General features: G+C 43.9%; 1 protein-coding gene and 2 pseudogenes across 1 annotated transcript; 1 reads left to right on the top strand and 2 right to left on the bottom strand.

Moving 5' to 3' along the window:
- Positions 1–3,400: 3,400 nt before the first annotated feature.
- On the bottom strand, positions 3,401–4,860 carry LOC125092309 (late histone H2B.L4-like). Its single transcript, XM_047716703.1, has one exon. The coding sequence runs from the start codon at positions 4,207–4,209 to the stop codon at positions 3,688–3,690; it is 522 nt and encodes a 173-aa protein (XP_047572659.1). The 5' UTR covers positions 4,210–4,860; the 3' UTR covers positions 3,401–3,687.
- Positions 4,861–5,499: 639 nt separating this feature from the next.
- On the top strand, positions 5,500–5,646 carry LOC125092572 (uncharacterized; annotated as a pseudogene).
- Positions 5,647–10,495: 4,849 nt separating this feature from the next.
- On the bottom strand, positions 10,496–10,925 carry LOC125091459 (histone H2B type W-T-like; annotated as a pseudogene).
- Between the last annotated feature and the right edge of the window lie 5,069 nt (positions 10,926–15,994).

The raw sequence follows: 15,994 nt of genomic DNA, 5'->3' as shown, positions 1-15,994 counted from the left end.
CCAACCCATCCCAGCACTGCCTCTTCTGGGACTCTAGAACCTTTGCTCTCATCCATCTTCACATATTGATTCAGCAAATACTGAGTCCCTACCGGTGCCATACATAGTTCTCACTCCTGATATACGTCAGCAAATGAGACAACATCGCTCTTCTCAGGAAGTTCCCATTCCTGGCGTGATTCAAAGATAGTAAGTAAGGAAAAAAGGGAACAGGTTGTGAACATTATAATTCCATGGAGAATGAAATAAGTAAATATAATATGTATGCATATTAATGTGTAGATAACAATTACAATTGTTCTATTATAATAACATGTTTCTTATATATATGTATATTTATACATATATATATTTATATACATGATGAGGGAGAGAGCAATATTTTAGATTAGGTGGTTAGGAACACCTCAATGCAGAAATAACAAGCAAGGGAAAATAAAAGCCCAAAATGACTGTATTAACCAGTTCTAATAAGAATTGAACAGGAAGGGGCACCTGGGTGGCTCAGTGGGTTAAAGCCTCTGCCTTTGGCTCAGGTCATGATCCCAGGGTCCTGGGATCGAGTCTCACATTGGGCTCTCTGCTCAGCAGAAAGCCTGCTTCCCCCCCACCTCTGCCTGCCTCTCTGCCTACTTGTGTTCTCTCTCTGTCAAATAAATAAATAAATCTTAAAAAAAAAGAATTGAACATGAAGATTGGTTAAACAGTTTTTAATTTTTGTGTGAATTTTAAAATATGATAAGAATGTAACATGCGAAAAAAATCCAAAAGCAAACAACTTTTGATATCAAGTGGAGCCCAATTCAAATACAGGACATTTGGGCAAAAATGAAATTTCTAGAGCATGCATGTAATGAGAGGGAGAAGGGAAGGAACATCCTTGTAGGTTGACCTTGATTTAACATCAGTAGACTGCCAATAAAAAGGGGTACTTCAGTCGAGCATACTCTTATTTCATAAACTTGCAGGATTTTGAAAAAGCAAAAACTGGATCTGCTGACTGAGTGCTCTCCAACGCACTTTAGTCCATGATGGAGAATATCACTAACAGCGGGGTACATGATGGTCACACCCTCAGTAGAGATACTATTATCAGGGTGAACCTATTTGAGCACCTTCTAAAGGTAGGTAGAGCAGAAAGCTCCAGGCAGCACACACATTGACTTTTAAAAAAAAATATTTTATTTATTTATTTGACAGACAGAGATCACAAGTAGGCAGAGAGGCAGGCAGAGAGAGAGAGGAGGAAGCAGGCTCCCTGCTGAGCAGAGAGCCCGATGCGGGGCTCGATCCCAGAACCCTGGGATCATGACCTGAGCCGAAGGCAGAGGCTTTAACCCACTGAGCCACCCAGGCGCCCCACACATTGACATTTTTAATCTTAGGGCATCTTGGAGCCCTTCTTATGAGAAGATGCAAAATCACTCACTCAGGGACTGTGACAACAACTCCTTTTCAAGAAAGAGGAATGAGTCAGAGAATGAAGTAGGGTGATTAGTGCAGGGCTTGCATTTCCATGAGGTTAAGAAATAGATGTGAATGCTGATGAAACTGGGAGTCATGAAAGAGCTCAGATGAACTTGCAGCTTTCAGATCACTTCTGATTGGGGAAGGTAGGCCTAAACGACATCAGCAAACAAACCACACGATACATATCTCCAGGCTACAGACTTTTTTGAAGTGCCTCCAGTGAAGGCGGTTCCCTTCCACAAATTTAAGGAATTTTAATATTGAAAAACAAATCTATAATTTACTTAAATAGACCAAGAGAAAATAGTGTTCTCGATGGCTGCTGAAGCTACTTGGAAAGGGCATGTGTGATATCTAATAAGTTACCTGAAATGGCTTAGAAAACCAAAATTGTTAATCTGAGCACATGGATCTCAAACAAAATCTTAATACCATCTTTGCTGATGAAACGCTACTATCATTCTTATTAGAGCCAGAAAGTGACCAGAAAGCTTCTTATCAATATTACAGATGAAAAGTGTTTGTGAATATTTGGAAATTAAATTTTAAAAAGATTTAAACACTACAAAAAGAGCCTATATAGGTTTAGTTGATCTGACTGCACTGCAAAAGAGTAAATATCTAGAACAGCTTTGTCTTGGAAAACATTACACTCTTAAAAATAAACAGGAACCCCCCCAAAATAAATAAATAAAATAAATAGGAACCTTAGCAGACTCTAAGCAAATGCAAACTGAAGTCAAGCATGGCTTTTTTTTTCTTTCTTAAACTCACAGACACATTTGCAGTATCTATTCCAGACATACAGTAGATACCAAGAATTTCATTGAGTGAATGAATGAGCCATATTTTCAATCTCTAAGTAGTAAGAATGGTGGGGGTGGGGGGGGAATGAGACTAAGAAGATGACTAATTTATTTATTTATTTATTTATTTGTTAAGATTTTATTTATTCATTTGACAGACAGAGATCACAAGTAGGCAGAGAGGCTGGCAGAGAGAGAGGAGGAAGCAGGTTCCCTGCTGAGCAGAGAGCCCGATGCGGGGCTTGATCCCAGGACACTGGGATCATGACCTGAGCTGAAGGCAGAGGCTTTAACCCACTGAGCCACCCAGGCGCCCCAGAAGATGACTAATTTAGATGAGAGGTGGTAAGGAGTAACCTAATACAGTTTTCTTAAGCACCAGGAAAATTATTTCAATTGTATGGCTTTTCTCCCCTTTTTCTTATGGGCCTTGGTGGAGAGTGCGGATCTCCTGCTTCCAAGCACTGATCTTGCACTTACAAGGTTTGTGACTCTGTGCCCTCTGGACCTGAGTTTCTTCTGTGATAAACTAGGTATAACAGCATTGTTGTAAACACCACATAAAATAGTACCTGTAAAAGTCCCCCCCTCTGTAAACTAAAATATATTGTATAGGGCTAGGGTGATAGTATCACAAATACGACAGTACTGCTTTCTCTGCTATTGAAATAAAAGACCTGACAAAACAAAACAAAACAAAACAAACAAACAAAAAATAAACAAAGGGGAACTGCCAAAGCTCTTATGTCAGTAATATCTGCCAATATTCACTGCACAAATCATTAAGATAGAAGTTTTCATAAATTTATTGCAGAATCCATTTAAAAACTGGAGTAAGAACCCATGATATCATGTTAACAGCATAAATTTCAAATGCATATGAAAATATTTTTCTCTATAAAGGCATAGAGGAGATTGACTTTGCCTCAGATATTTAAAAATCTCTTTAATAACCCACCTAAGAGAGGTCAGATGGATTCTTATATCAGCTTCTGCACTTTATCTTGTTGCCATATCACCCATAAGGAAACTCTGGAAAATTCCCCACATGCTCATGAGAGAATGAGAAAGAAAAGGGTAACATCACTATACCAAAAACAACCCCCCACTGAGGCTGACCTGCAGAAATAACTAACAGAAATGAGTGTTTGGGAAACCCAAGAAATGCCGCATGGTTAAGGAGAGCCCACAGCTGTCCAAGGAATAAAGTGCACTCCAATACAGATTAAAAGTAGTGCTGATCCTGTTTTGTTCAAAGTAAAAATGCTGTAAATATCCACAGAATGCCGCAGCAAGAGCAAAAACTATAGAGTTAGTCCCACTTTTTAAAGCTACAGGTCTGTCCCGCCAAGTAAGGTGGCTCTGAAAAGAGCCTTTGGTTTACGAGGTGGTCAGGTGGTCCCGAGGCAGCTCACTGGCAGAAGGTGTACCTGAGGTTGGCTTTGGTGGCCTCGGACACGGCATGCTTGCCAAGCTCCCCAGGCAGCAGCAGGCGCACAGCTGTCTGGATCTCCCTGGAGGTGATGGTGGTGCGCTGGGTGGAGCGGGCCAGGCAAGAGGCCTCGTCGGCGATGCGCTCGAAGATGTCCTTGACGAACGAATCCAAGACGCTCACGGCCTTCTTTGAGAGGCTCAGGCCCTCGTGAACCTGCTTCAGAACCCTGGGGAAGTAGGTGGCGAAACTGTTGTGGGAGCAGCAGCGGCGGCGGTGGTGGCAGCGGCGGCGGCGGCGGCGGCGGCGGCATTGGCCCCTTGGCGAATTCTGCTTTGGGCCCTTCAGGTCAGCTTCTGTGGGCTCCTCCACTGTGCCCAGGCTTTCCTCCTGAGAGGTCTCACAGCCAGGCTCCGCCATGTGGGGCTCGCCTTTCGCACGCTCCAGAAGGAAGGACAATGGCGGCTGCGGGGGAAGGAGGGGGCGGGGGCGCTGGCCCATTTATAGTGGCTGCGCTTCCTGACGTCACGGGCAACCTCCATACCTGATTGGACCAAATGCAAGGCAGGAAAGCGGGGCTCTATGCCAGGCCGTGTCACCTGAGATTGCATACCCTTGAACGTGACATCACATCGGACAGTCAGAGAGGGAAATCCAGTGCCCTCTAAACTCCTTGGGAACTCGGTCAGAAAATCTTTCAAACATTCCATTTCGTTGTGCATTTTGTCTGCTGGTTTTCAACCTCAAGACAGTAACAGATCTTAGAAGAGTTATGTTTTTATTGGAATACTTTTTATTCCACGTCATTAACTTATTTCAGATAAGCAGCAAGTGGCATTGGATCGGGATGTGCTAGAAACCAGGATGCTCTGGAGACCCAGAGTCAACGTGTCCACCTGTATTCTGGAAAATGTTCCCTGGGTGCTTGAAAACAATGTGTATTCTGCTGCTTTCGGATGGAATATTCTGAAACATATCTGCTAAACCCATCTGGCCCAGTGGGTCATTCAAAGCCATTGGCTCCTTGTTGATTTTCTGTTTAGACCACCTGTCCATTGATGTAACTCAGGCCTTAAGGTCCCCTACTACTATTGTGTTATTATCGATGAGTTCCTTTGTGCTTGTTATTCACTGTTTTTATGTATTTGGGTGCTCCCACGTTGGGTGCGTAAATATTTATAATTCTTATAGCTTCTTCTTGGAGTATCCTATTTATTATTATATAGTGTCCTTCTTTGTCTCTTGTTACAGTCCTTTTTTTTTATTGTGTTATGTTAGTCACCATACAGCACACCATTGGATTTTGATGTAGCGTTCCCGATTCATTATTGCCATGTAACACCCAGTGCTCATCAGAACACGTGGCCTCCTTAATACCCATCACTGGGTACCCCCATCCCTATCCCCTCCTCCCCTCCAAAACCCTCAGATTGTTTCCTGGAGTCCACAGTCTCTCATGGTTCGTGGCCCCCTCTGAATCCCCCCACCTTCAGTTTTCCCTTCCTTCCTCTAATGTCCTCCGTGCTATTCCTTATGTTCCACATATGACTGAAACCGTTAAGGTCTAGTTTGTCCGATACAACTATTGCTACTCTGGCTTTATTTTGACATCCATGCGCTTGATAGGTGTTGCTCCATCCCCTCACTTCCTTTCCAACCGTTGGTGTCTCTAGGCCTAAAACGAGTCTCTTGTAGGCAGCATATAGATGGGTCTTTTTTTTTTTTTTTTTTTTTTTGATCCATTCTATCACCCTATGTCTTTTGATTGGAGCATTTAGTCCATTCACATTCATCGCTTCTCGGCCTTTTGGCTAAGATCAAGTGTAGTCCATTCACATTCAAAGTAATTATCGATAGATATGTATTTATCACCATTGTATTACCTGTTCCGTGGTTGTTTCTGAAGATTTTCTCTGATCTTTTCTTGTCTTTCTCTCTTTCATGTTTTGCTGATTTTCTTTAATGACATGTTTGGGTCCCGTTCTCTTTATTCTTTGCCTATTTATTATTGGTTTTGGATTTGTGGGTGCTGTTAAGTTTGCGTATAACCTCTTCTGCACATAGCAGTCTATATTAAGTTGATGGTCACTTAAGTTTGAACCCATTCTTGGCTCCTCTCCTCCTCATGTTTTAGGTACATGTTGTTACATTTTAGTTTTTATTTATTTTTATCTTCATTTTTCATAGTGAGGGAGAGAGTAGGGAGGGGAAGAGGGAGGAGGAACGAGAGAATCTGAAGTGGGTTCCATGCTGGCTGTGGAGCCCAACGTGGGGCTGCATCCCACAACCCCAAATCATGACCTGAGCCGAAATCAAGAGTCAGACGCTCAACCAACTGAGCCACCCCGGCGCCCCTACATTGTTACATTTTAAATCCTTGTGTTTTGTGAATTCCTTGACTGTCTTTTTACCAGAATAGTCCATTTTTAGTGCTTTTGTGGGTTTTTTTCTACCTTGATACTGTCCCTTTGGGTCTCTCCTTTCCACACCGAGTCCCCTTTACTACTTCCTGCAGGGCCGGTTGAGTAGTCACAAACTCCTTTAGTTTTCATTAGTCTGGGAAACTATCTCTCCTTCAATTCTGAATGGCAGCCTTGCTGGATAGAGTCTTCCTGGCAGCAGATTCTTGCCTTTCAGCTCTCTGCATGTATCATGCCACTGCCCTCCGGCTTCAAAGTTTCTCTTGAAAAGTCTCCCGCTAGCCTTACGGGTTTTGGCTTTCCCTTGTAAATTACTGCCTTCTTTTCCTTTTCACCCTATTTCGCTGATTTAATTACAGTATGTCTTGGCGTGGGTCTGCCTCTGTTGATTTTTGTGGCAGTTCTCTGTGCCACCTGGATCTGGATGTTTGTTTCCGTCCCCAGTTTAGGGAAGTTTTCAGCTATTATTTCTCCAAATAAGCTTTCTGCCTCCTTTTCTCTCTTCTGCTTCTTCTTCTGGGACTCCTAAAATGTGAATGTTATTACATTTGATGGACTCACTGAGTTCCCCAAGTCTATTCTCGTTTTGTGTAATTCCTTTTTATCTCTATTGTTTGGCTCAATTCCTTTCCATTACTCTGTCTTCTAGGTCACCAATTCATTCCTCTGCTTCTTCCATCCTGCTGTTCATTCCATCAAATGTGTTTCTCATCTCGTTTACGGAGTCCTTTTTTTTTTTTTTTTTTTTTTAAGATTTTATTTATTTATTTGACAGAGAGAGACCACAAGTAGACAGAGAGGCAGGCAGAGAGAGAGGGAAGCAGGCTTCTTGCCGAGCAGAGAGCCCGATGCGGGACTCGATCCCAGGACCCCGAGATCATGACCTGAGCCGAAGGCAGCGGCTTAACCCGCTGAGCCACCCAGGCGCCCTCGTTTATGGAGTCCTTTATCTCCACTATGTTACCCCTTATCTCTGTGTTAAGGGTCTCACTCGTGTCTTCCACTCTTTTCTTAAGTTCAGTGAGTATTGTCACCGATCATTGCTTTGAATTCTCTAGCAGAGATGTTACTTACATCTCTTTTGCTTAGATCTCTGGCCGGGGCCTGGTCCCGTTCTTTCGTGTGGGATAAAGTTCTCTGTCTCCTCATTGTGTCTGCTTCTCTGTGTCTGTTCCTGCATGTTACGGAAGCCAGCTAAGTCTTCTGCTCTTGAAAGTCGTGACTTTGTGAAGAGGTAGTCCCAGAGGGCCCTGCAGTGCTGTGTCCCCTGTTGACCAGGACTTGGCACTTCAGGGAGTATCCTGTGTGTGTTGCTTATGCCCTGCTCTTGTGTCTGAGTCGGTTTCCTTTCAGGGCAGTCATCTGCACTGACTCTCTGCCTGTTGTGGGCTGTGCTTGTTCTCTGTGGTGTTACCGGGACCCCGGGAGGCCCACTCTGGGGATGGGGCGGGGCATGCCCACCAGGGAACTTGGGAGCAAAATTTGCGTTGGGCCACTGGTCCTCTGCCGGATTCCCCCAAGTGCTGTGGTGGCTGGGCCTGTGTGTGGGGTTGGCCAGGGGCATGAAGCTGGGTGTGGCTGGAGGCAATGGCTGGGTGCAGCTGGACCCACCCACAACAGTGGCTGTGGATACACGGCTGGGGGAGGCACCGCTGCTGGGCACGGTTCAGTGGCTGGGCAGGGAAGCAGCTGCACACCTGGTGGCTGGGTGGCGCATGCACTGCTATAACAAAATCTGCCCTTACCGCCCCCCCAGGGCTGAGGCCAGCAGGCTAGGTGTGGGCAAGTCCTCAGGAGAACTGGGGGGCATGGCACACTGCTAGCGGGTTAGGTAGCAAGTGTCTGTGCAGTGCACAGACGGCCTTATGTTTATGCTGTGGGGCAGGGGAGGAAAATGGCACCTGCAGCTCCTTCCTGCTCAGAGAAGTCCCCCACCACGCTCCAAAATCAGTATGAACAGTTCTGTCTCCCGTTTGCCCCTGGCATCGTGTAAACTGCCGTTTTTTTATGTTGCTTCTCCACACGGGCTGCTCTCTCTTTAAGGGTGGCGACCCAGCTGTCACTCTCCCTCCTGGCTTGCTCAGTGCTGAGACAGCTGACTTTCAGAGCTCCAGGCCCCAAGTCCCACTGGTTATACAAACTCATGGTATTCAGCCCCTCTAGTTCCCACAGCCAAACAGTATGGGTATTAGTCTCCTCCATGTGAGTTCCCTGGTGCGAGGGCCCATTTTCCCTGCCCTCCCCACATGTTCCTGCAGGCAGCCTCTCTCCACATTTCTGACCTTCCTAAGCTTTCAGATGCAGCTTCCTCCCTATATTTAGCTGTGGGGTTCGTTCTTCCAGTCGTTGGGTTGCTCTCTGGTTTATGTACTTGTTGTGGATGATAACTAATTGTAAACGTGGGACAGGGGAGCTCAGTCTCCTCCTACTCTGCCATCTTCCCAAGCTCCTCTGGATTCCCATTCTTAAAATGACTTTTTAAGTAAAACGATATGTATGAGACCAATGTGCATGAATAACTTTGAAAAACCACTGTAAGTCATGTGGACAGAAAGGGCATTTTGAACCGGCAGCAATTAGCATGACGGAAATTAAGAGACTTTGTGAAACAGAATGTAATTTTTCTAAATGGTCCACAGGTCTTTCTCTGAAAAGGCATATGGCTCTGAAAAGAGCCTGTGGCTTCAAAAATTTAGTTCCCCATGTACATGGCAATTTCTAGGGACCACCCACAGGGATTTACTGGCCCTTCATTTTATGGTAGCTTTCCTTGAGTATTTATGCAGCAAGCCCTCCATCCCTTTTCATATCCCTTTGCATTTATCTCTCTTCTGATGGACTCAAGAAAAGGTTGGATTGCTGTGCATTAGCTAGCATTTGTCTCACCGTTTAGCTCAGAGTGACACCTTTCACAGGCTTCTACATTCAAGTCAAAGGTTATTTAGAATTTTTTAAATGTCCACATGGGATACATAGCAAACATGATGAAAGAGTGGGTTTTAGTGCAACTCGTAACAAATTTCAAAGCACCGAACCCCACCCAACACCCCCACCCCGCCAGTGTGTTCTCTCTTCACAGATATATAGGAAGCTAGAACTCAGTTAAATGCAAAGCACTCGGATAATCACCAACTACCTTGAAATTCAGCATGTACCTATAGGAAAAGGAAACAAGAAAGAAAGAAAAGAAAGAAAAGAAAAAAAGAAAGAAAGCAAGCAAGCAGGCAGGAAGGAAGGAAGAAAGGGAAAGAAAAGGAAAGAAAAGAAAAGAAAAAGAAAAAAGCAAACCCAAGCCTAGCCCACGTACCAAGAAGAAAAAACACAATGGGTATTAAAAGGCATTACCATTATCTTAAGTCCCCCTACGCATCCAATCACCTGACGTAGAGGAAGGAGTCCTCTTAGTGCTCTTAATCGCCAAACAGCCTCCTCTTATTTTGATGCAAAGCAATAGGGACATGTCCCAGTGTGACATGGGCATGTTTGCCCTTTAACCACCCTGGTTCAAAGCAAGAGCTTCAGCAGAAGCCCACAGGCAGACAGACACCACCACCACCTTCCCCCTCAATCTCCAGGTGGTGCCTGGTGTCACAGGAAGGCTGTTACTGTTTCAGCTCTGGTCAACCCCACCACCCTTTGGGCCAATGGCTGTGGATCCTGTGCCGCCAGATGCTTATTGGCTGCTTTTAGCGGAGGCTGGGAGCACAGCGGCTCTCATTGGAGGACCCCGTCATCCAGGCTTAATTGCAGTTCAGGAAGACTTTTGTGTCAAAAGGGAAAGATGACAGAAGCAGGCTAAATTCGAATGAAGTAAAGTAGGCCTATCAGAAAGTCGGGAGCTTGAGTAGGGCATGAGTCTAGATTGAGGTTTCTGCACAGTGTTTGGGTCCTCTTTTATGTAATTAACTGAATTAGGTTGAGGGGCTATATTGAGCGAGTGTGAATGGGGTAAGTGTGAGTTCTGTATCCGCTACAGCCCTTCACTTTTTGCTATATCAACACACTCAAAAAATCTCGAGACGACACTACTCTAGGCAATTGGGAGAAGAAGACAAAAGGCAAGTAAAATTACGTGGACCCAGTTGTGACAGTAAAGTGTCCTGAAGGGGCTGACCTGAAGGAACAGGCCGTTTAGGAAACTGACGAAATGCCATAGGGTCGAGGAAAATCATAACAGACCGCACCACACACATATATTAAAGTGGACTTGCTCACGGTTAAAAGGGCTTTAAGAATGGGCAGAATGGCCCAGGCCGAAACGCCAGTGTAGGTGGCATTCTGGAGAGTTACAGGTCTTTCTGGGCCAAGTGAGGTGGCTCTGAAAAGAGCCTTTGGTTTGCGAGGTGTTCAGGCGGTCCAGGGGCAGCTCATTCGCGTCTGTTGAACCTGACGACAGCCTTGGTGGCCTCAGACACGGCGTGCTTGCCAATCTCCCTGGGCAGCAGCAGGCGCACGGCTGTCTGGATCTCCCTGGAGGTGATGGTGGAGCGCTTGGTGGAGCGGGCCAGGCGAGAGGCCCTGTCGGCGATGTGCTCGAACATGTCCTTGACAAACTAATCCATGACGCTCACCGCCTGCTGCGAGAGGCTCAGGCCCTCGTGAACTTGCTTCAGAACCCGGGGGAAGTAGGTGGCGAAACTCTCGGGGCGGCAGCACCCGCGGCGCTTTGGCTGCTCCTGCTTTGGACTCTTAGGTCCGCTGCCGTGGGCTCCTCAGTGCCCAGGCTCTCCTCAGAAGAGGTCTCACAGCCAGGTTCAGCCATGTGGGGCTCGCCTTCCCGACAGCTCAGAAGGAAGGACACTGGCAGCGGTTTGCCAGGCACTGGCTCACTTATAGTCGCCTCATTTCCTGACGTCATTTGCAAACCCTATCTGATTGGACAAAATGAAATCCCGGGAAGCCGGTCACTGAGCCAAGTCTCCTCAGATTTGATGGCAGGCCATCGAGCTTGACATCTCAGTCCGTGTGGGAATCAGACATTTCATGTGATGATGTAGTTTACCTCCAGAGGTGGGGTCACGATCTCAGGGTTATGAAATCCAGCACAATTTTCGGCTCTGCACTGAGTAAACTATAACTTTACTTGGAATATTTGACCTTTTTTTTCTTGGAATACTTGAACTTTTTTTCTGGCGGCCATCACGAGAAATTTAGAGGCTTCCTGATTACCGCATGGGCTGAGGCAATGTCAATACATCAAGCATCAGAAGTAAAGGTGTAGTTTACTTCAGATTTTTAATGTGAAACCTTTTTTTTTTTTTTTTTTTTAGAAAGGGAGTGAGATAAAGTAGGAAAGAAGGGGGAGTGGTGAAGAGGAGGGAGAGATTCCCAAGCAGGCTCCAATCTCAGCACAGAGCCCAATATTGAGGGGATGTCAAGCTCAAGTGCCTGGAGACATAGCTGACATATGAAGACATAGCTGACTTCAGTTACATGCAGGAACAGATACAGAGAAGCAGAAAAAATGAAGAGACAGAGAACTTTATCCCATATGAAAGAACCGGAGCAGGCCATGGCCAGAGATCTAAGCAAAAGAGATGTAAGTATCATCTCTGATAGAGAATTTAAAGCAATGATTGTTGAGGATACTCACTGACCTTAAGAAAAGAATGGAAGACATTAGTGAGACCCTTAACACAGAAATAAGGAGTAACATAGCAGAGATAAAGGACTGTGTAAACAAGATGAGAAACACGTTTGATGGAATGAACAGCAGGATGGAAGAAGCAGAGGAATAAATTGTTTTCAGAGTGCTGTGGTCTGAAAATATGCAGGGAATTACTGCAATTTTTTGGTACTTATTGAGACCTGATTTGTGACCCAGGATATGATCTATTCTGGAGAATGTTCCATGTGCACTAGAGAAGAATGTGTATTCTATTATTTTGGAATGGAATGTTCTGAATATATCTGTGATGTCCATCTGGTCCAGTGTGTCACTTAAAGCCTTTATTTCCTTGTTGATCTATTGCTTGGATGATCTGTCCTTTTTAGTGAGGGGGGTTGTTAAAGTCTCCTACTATTGTTGTATTATTGTCAATAGGTTTCTTTGATTTTGATATTAATTGATTTATATAATTGGCTACTCCCAGGTTAGGAGCATAGGTATTTAAAATTTTTAGACCTTGGGGCTGCCTGGGTGGCTCAGTGGGTTAAGCCTCTGCCTTCAGCTCAGGTCCTGATCTCAGAATTCTGGGATCGAGTCCCACATCGGGCTCTCTGCTAGGCGGGGAGCCTGCTTCCTCCTCTCTCTCTCTCTACTTGTGATCTCTCTCTCTGTCAAATAAATAAAATCTTTAAAAAAATTAAAAAAAATAAAATTGTTAGACCTTCTTGTTGGACAGACCCTTTAAGTATGATATAGTGTCCTTCCTCATCTTTTACTATAGCTTTTGGTTTAAAATCTAATTTGTCTGGTATAAGTATTGCCACCCCAGTTTTTTGATGTCCATTAGCATGTTAAATGGTTTTCCACCCCCTCACTTTAAATCTGGAGATGTCTTTGGGTCTAAAATGAGTCTCTTACAGACAGCATATCGATAGGTCTTTTTTTTTTTTTTATCCAGTCTGATACTCTATGTCTTTTGATTGGGGTATTTAGCCAATTTACATTCAGGGTAACTATCGAAAGATATGAATTTATTGCCAGTGCATTGTCTGTAAGGTGACTGTTACTGTATATTGTCTCTGTTCCTTTCTGGTCTGTTACTTTTTTGATCTCTCTTTGCTTGGAGGACCCCTTTCAAAATTTCCTACAGGGTTGGTTTGGTGTTTGTAAATTCTGTTAGTTTTTGTTTGTCCTAGAAGCTTTTTAATCTCTCCTTCTACTTTCAGTGACAACCTAGCTGGATATAGTATTCTTGGCTGCATATTTTTCTCGTTGAGTGCTCTGAATATATCAGGCCAGTCCTATCTGGCCTACTAGGTCTCAGTGGATAGGTCTGCTCCCAATCTAATATTTCTATCATTGTATGTTACAGACCTCTTGTCCTGAACTGCTTTCAAGATTTTCTCTTTGTCATTAAGACTTGTAAGTTTTACTATTAGATGACAGGGTGTTGACCTATTTTTATTGCTTTTGAGTGCAGTTCTTTGTGCCTCCTGGATTTGGATGCTTGTTCCCTTTGCCAAACTAGGGAAATTCTCTAATTTGCTCCAATATACCTTCTGCACCCCCCCCCTTTCTTCTTCTTCTGGGATCCCAATTATTCTAATATTGTTTTGCCTTTTGGTATCACTTATCTCTCAAATTCACCCCTTGTGGTCTTGTAGTTATCTCTCATTTTCTCAGCTTCTTTATTCTACATCTTTTGGTCTTCTATATCACTAATTCTCTCTTCTGCTTCTTTTATCCTAGCAGTAATAGCCTCCATATTTGATTGCACCTCATTAATAGCTTTTTTAACATTTCAACTTGGTTAGATTTTAGTTCCTTTATTTCTCCAGAAAGGTACTTTACTTCTCCTGAAAGAGATTCTCTAGTATCTTTCATGCTTTTTTTGAGCCCAGCTAGCACCTCGATAATCATCATTCTGAACTCTAGATCTGACATCTTACTAATTTCCATATTGATCAGGTCCCTAGCCAACAGTAATGCCTCTTGTTCTTTTTTTTTTTTTTTTTGAGGTGAGTTTTTCCACCTTGTCATTTTATCCGGATAAGAATAGATGAATGAGAGAACAAAATCCTAAAAGGGTCGAAATGACCCCAGAAAAATATACATTAACCAAATTGGAAGAGACCTGAAACCAGGCAATAGGGGGAAGAAAGGAAGAAAAAAATGTATATATATTAGCCTGGTGAATAGAACAGAGCCACACACTTGATTTTCGTGTATTTTGGTCTGTTAGAAGAAACAGCTCCCAAAATTTTAAAGAAAGAAAAACATATATATACACAAAAATAAGGGTAAACATGATGAAGCAGTGGAGTATGACTGTAAAGATGAACATTAAAAAAGATTCTATAAAAGAACTTGGTAAGATAAGAAATTGGTTGAAAGAAAGAAAAAAATTGGAAAGAACATGATCAGGCTGGAGACTAGAACAAAGCTAGATTTAAGGTACATTTTGATCTGTTAGAAGAAACTCTATCTCAAAATTTTAAAGAAAGAAAAACCTATATGTATGCAAAAAATAAGGCAAAATACAAAGAAGGGATAGAATATCTATAACAGTCAAAATTAAAAAAGATTTTTAAGAAGGTCTTGATAAGATAAAATAGTTAAATTTTGGAAAGAGGAAAAAATAAAAAAAATAGACTAAGAAAAAAATAAAATTAAAAAAATTTAACGTTGAGAGACTAAAGAATCATGGGGGAAAAAACCCCATGAATTCTATGTGCTGTATTCCTGTAGCTCTGAAGTTTCACATTTCTCATTGATTGGTGGACTTGGACCTGGCTGAATGTTCTTGTTGATCCTCTTCAGGAGGGGCTTGTTGCACTGATTTTCAAATGTCTTTGCCTGAGGCGGCATTGCGCTGCTCTTGCCAGGGGCCAGGCTAAGCAATCTGCTCAGGTTTGCTCTCGGGGGCTTTTGTTCCCTGAAGACTTCATTCCCTGAAGGAGGGGAGTGAAGATGGCGGCCTCCCAATCTCTGGCCCATAGGAGCTGAGAGCTCCAGGCCCCACTCCTCAATATGTCCTCAGAGAAAAGCAGTCAAATCTTCCTGTCTCCCTGGTCTGTGGCCACACTCTGAGCTCACCCAGCCTATGATTGAGTGTTTCGGTCTCTGGTGCATGGTCCCTTTTGGAGTCTCCAAACCCAGCTGATTCCTACTACACGTTCCTGTGTGGGGTCCCTGCTCGAAGAGCAGTGGCCTGTGCCTTTAAGGTAACCCTGACCTGAGTGCCCACTCCTTAGCTCTGTCTCTGTAGCCAGCTTGGCCACTCCAATACCTGGGAGCTCTGCCACACTCAGACACCCCTGATCTTTTTGTGTACCCACAGGTCCTGAGGCCACACGTCCCCACGAGGGCTCCACCCCCCACTTAGCCTCTGGAGCGATGTCCCTCAGTGGAGCAGACTTCTAAAAGTTCCAATTTTGTGCTCCACTGCTCTACTGCTTGGTGGGAGCCCCCACCCCAACGCAGTCTATCTTCCCATATGTCACCTCGGATTCACTTCTCTTCATGTCCTACCTTCCAGAAAGTGGTCGCTTTTCTGTTCCTAGAATTGCTGCTCTTCTTCTCTTTGATCTCCTATTGAGTTTGTAGGTGTTCAGAATGGTTTGATAACTAGCTGAACTCCTGGGACCTCAGTCTCCTACTCCTCTCCCATCATGCTCCTCCTCCAAATTGTCTCCTTTTTCTGTTGACCTCTAGGGATGATTTGTCTTCTGCTCCTTCTATGCCTTGCTCACCCAACAAGTTTTACCTACCAAAATTATATTCATCCTTTTTAAAAGATTTTATTTATTCATTTGACAGACAGAGATCAGAAGTAGGCAGAGAGGCAGGCAGAGAGAGAGGAAGGGAAGCAGGCTCCCCACTGAGCAGAGAGGCCCTGAGATCATGACCTGAGCTGAAGGCAGAGGCTTTAACCCACTGAGCCACCCAGGTGCCCCAATTATATTCATCCTTTAGTTCTCTTCTCGAATATCACTTTTTAAAAATAAATGTTTATTTTTATTTTATTGAGGTATTCAACATTATCTTAGTTTTAGTCATTGGACATACTGATTTGAAATTTGTACATGGTATGAAATGTTCTTCACAATAAGTCTAGTTAACATCTCTCACCATACCTAGTTAGAGAACTTGTTTTCTTGTGATGAGAAACTTTTAAGATTTATTCTCTTAACAACTTTCAAATATACAGTACAGCATTATTAACTATGTCACCATGCTGTACATGACATTCCCAAGG

This window comes from Lutra lutra, chromosome X (genome assembly GCF_902655055.1).
Source record: "Lutra lutra chromosome X, mLutLut1.2, whole genome shotgun sequence".
Lineage (NCBI taxonomy): Eukaryota > Metazoa > Chordata > Mammalia > Carnivora > Mustelidae > Lutra > Lutra lutra.
This window is presented reverse-complemented; position numbering and strand designations above follow the sequence as displayed.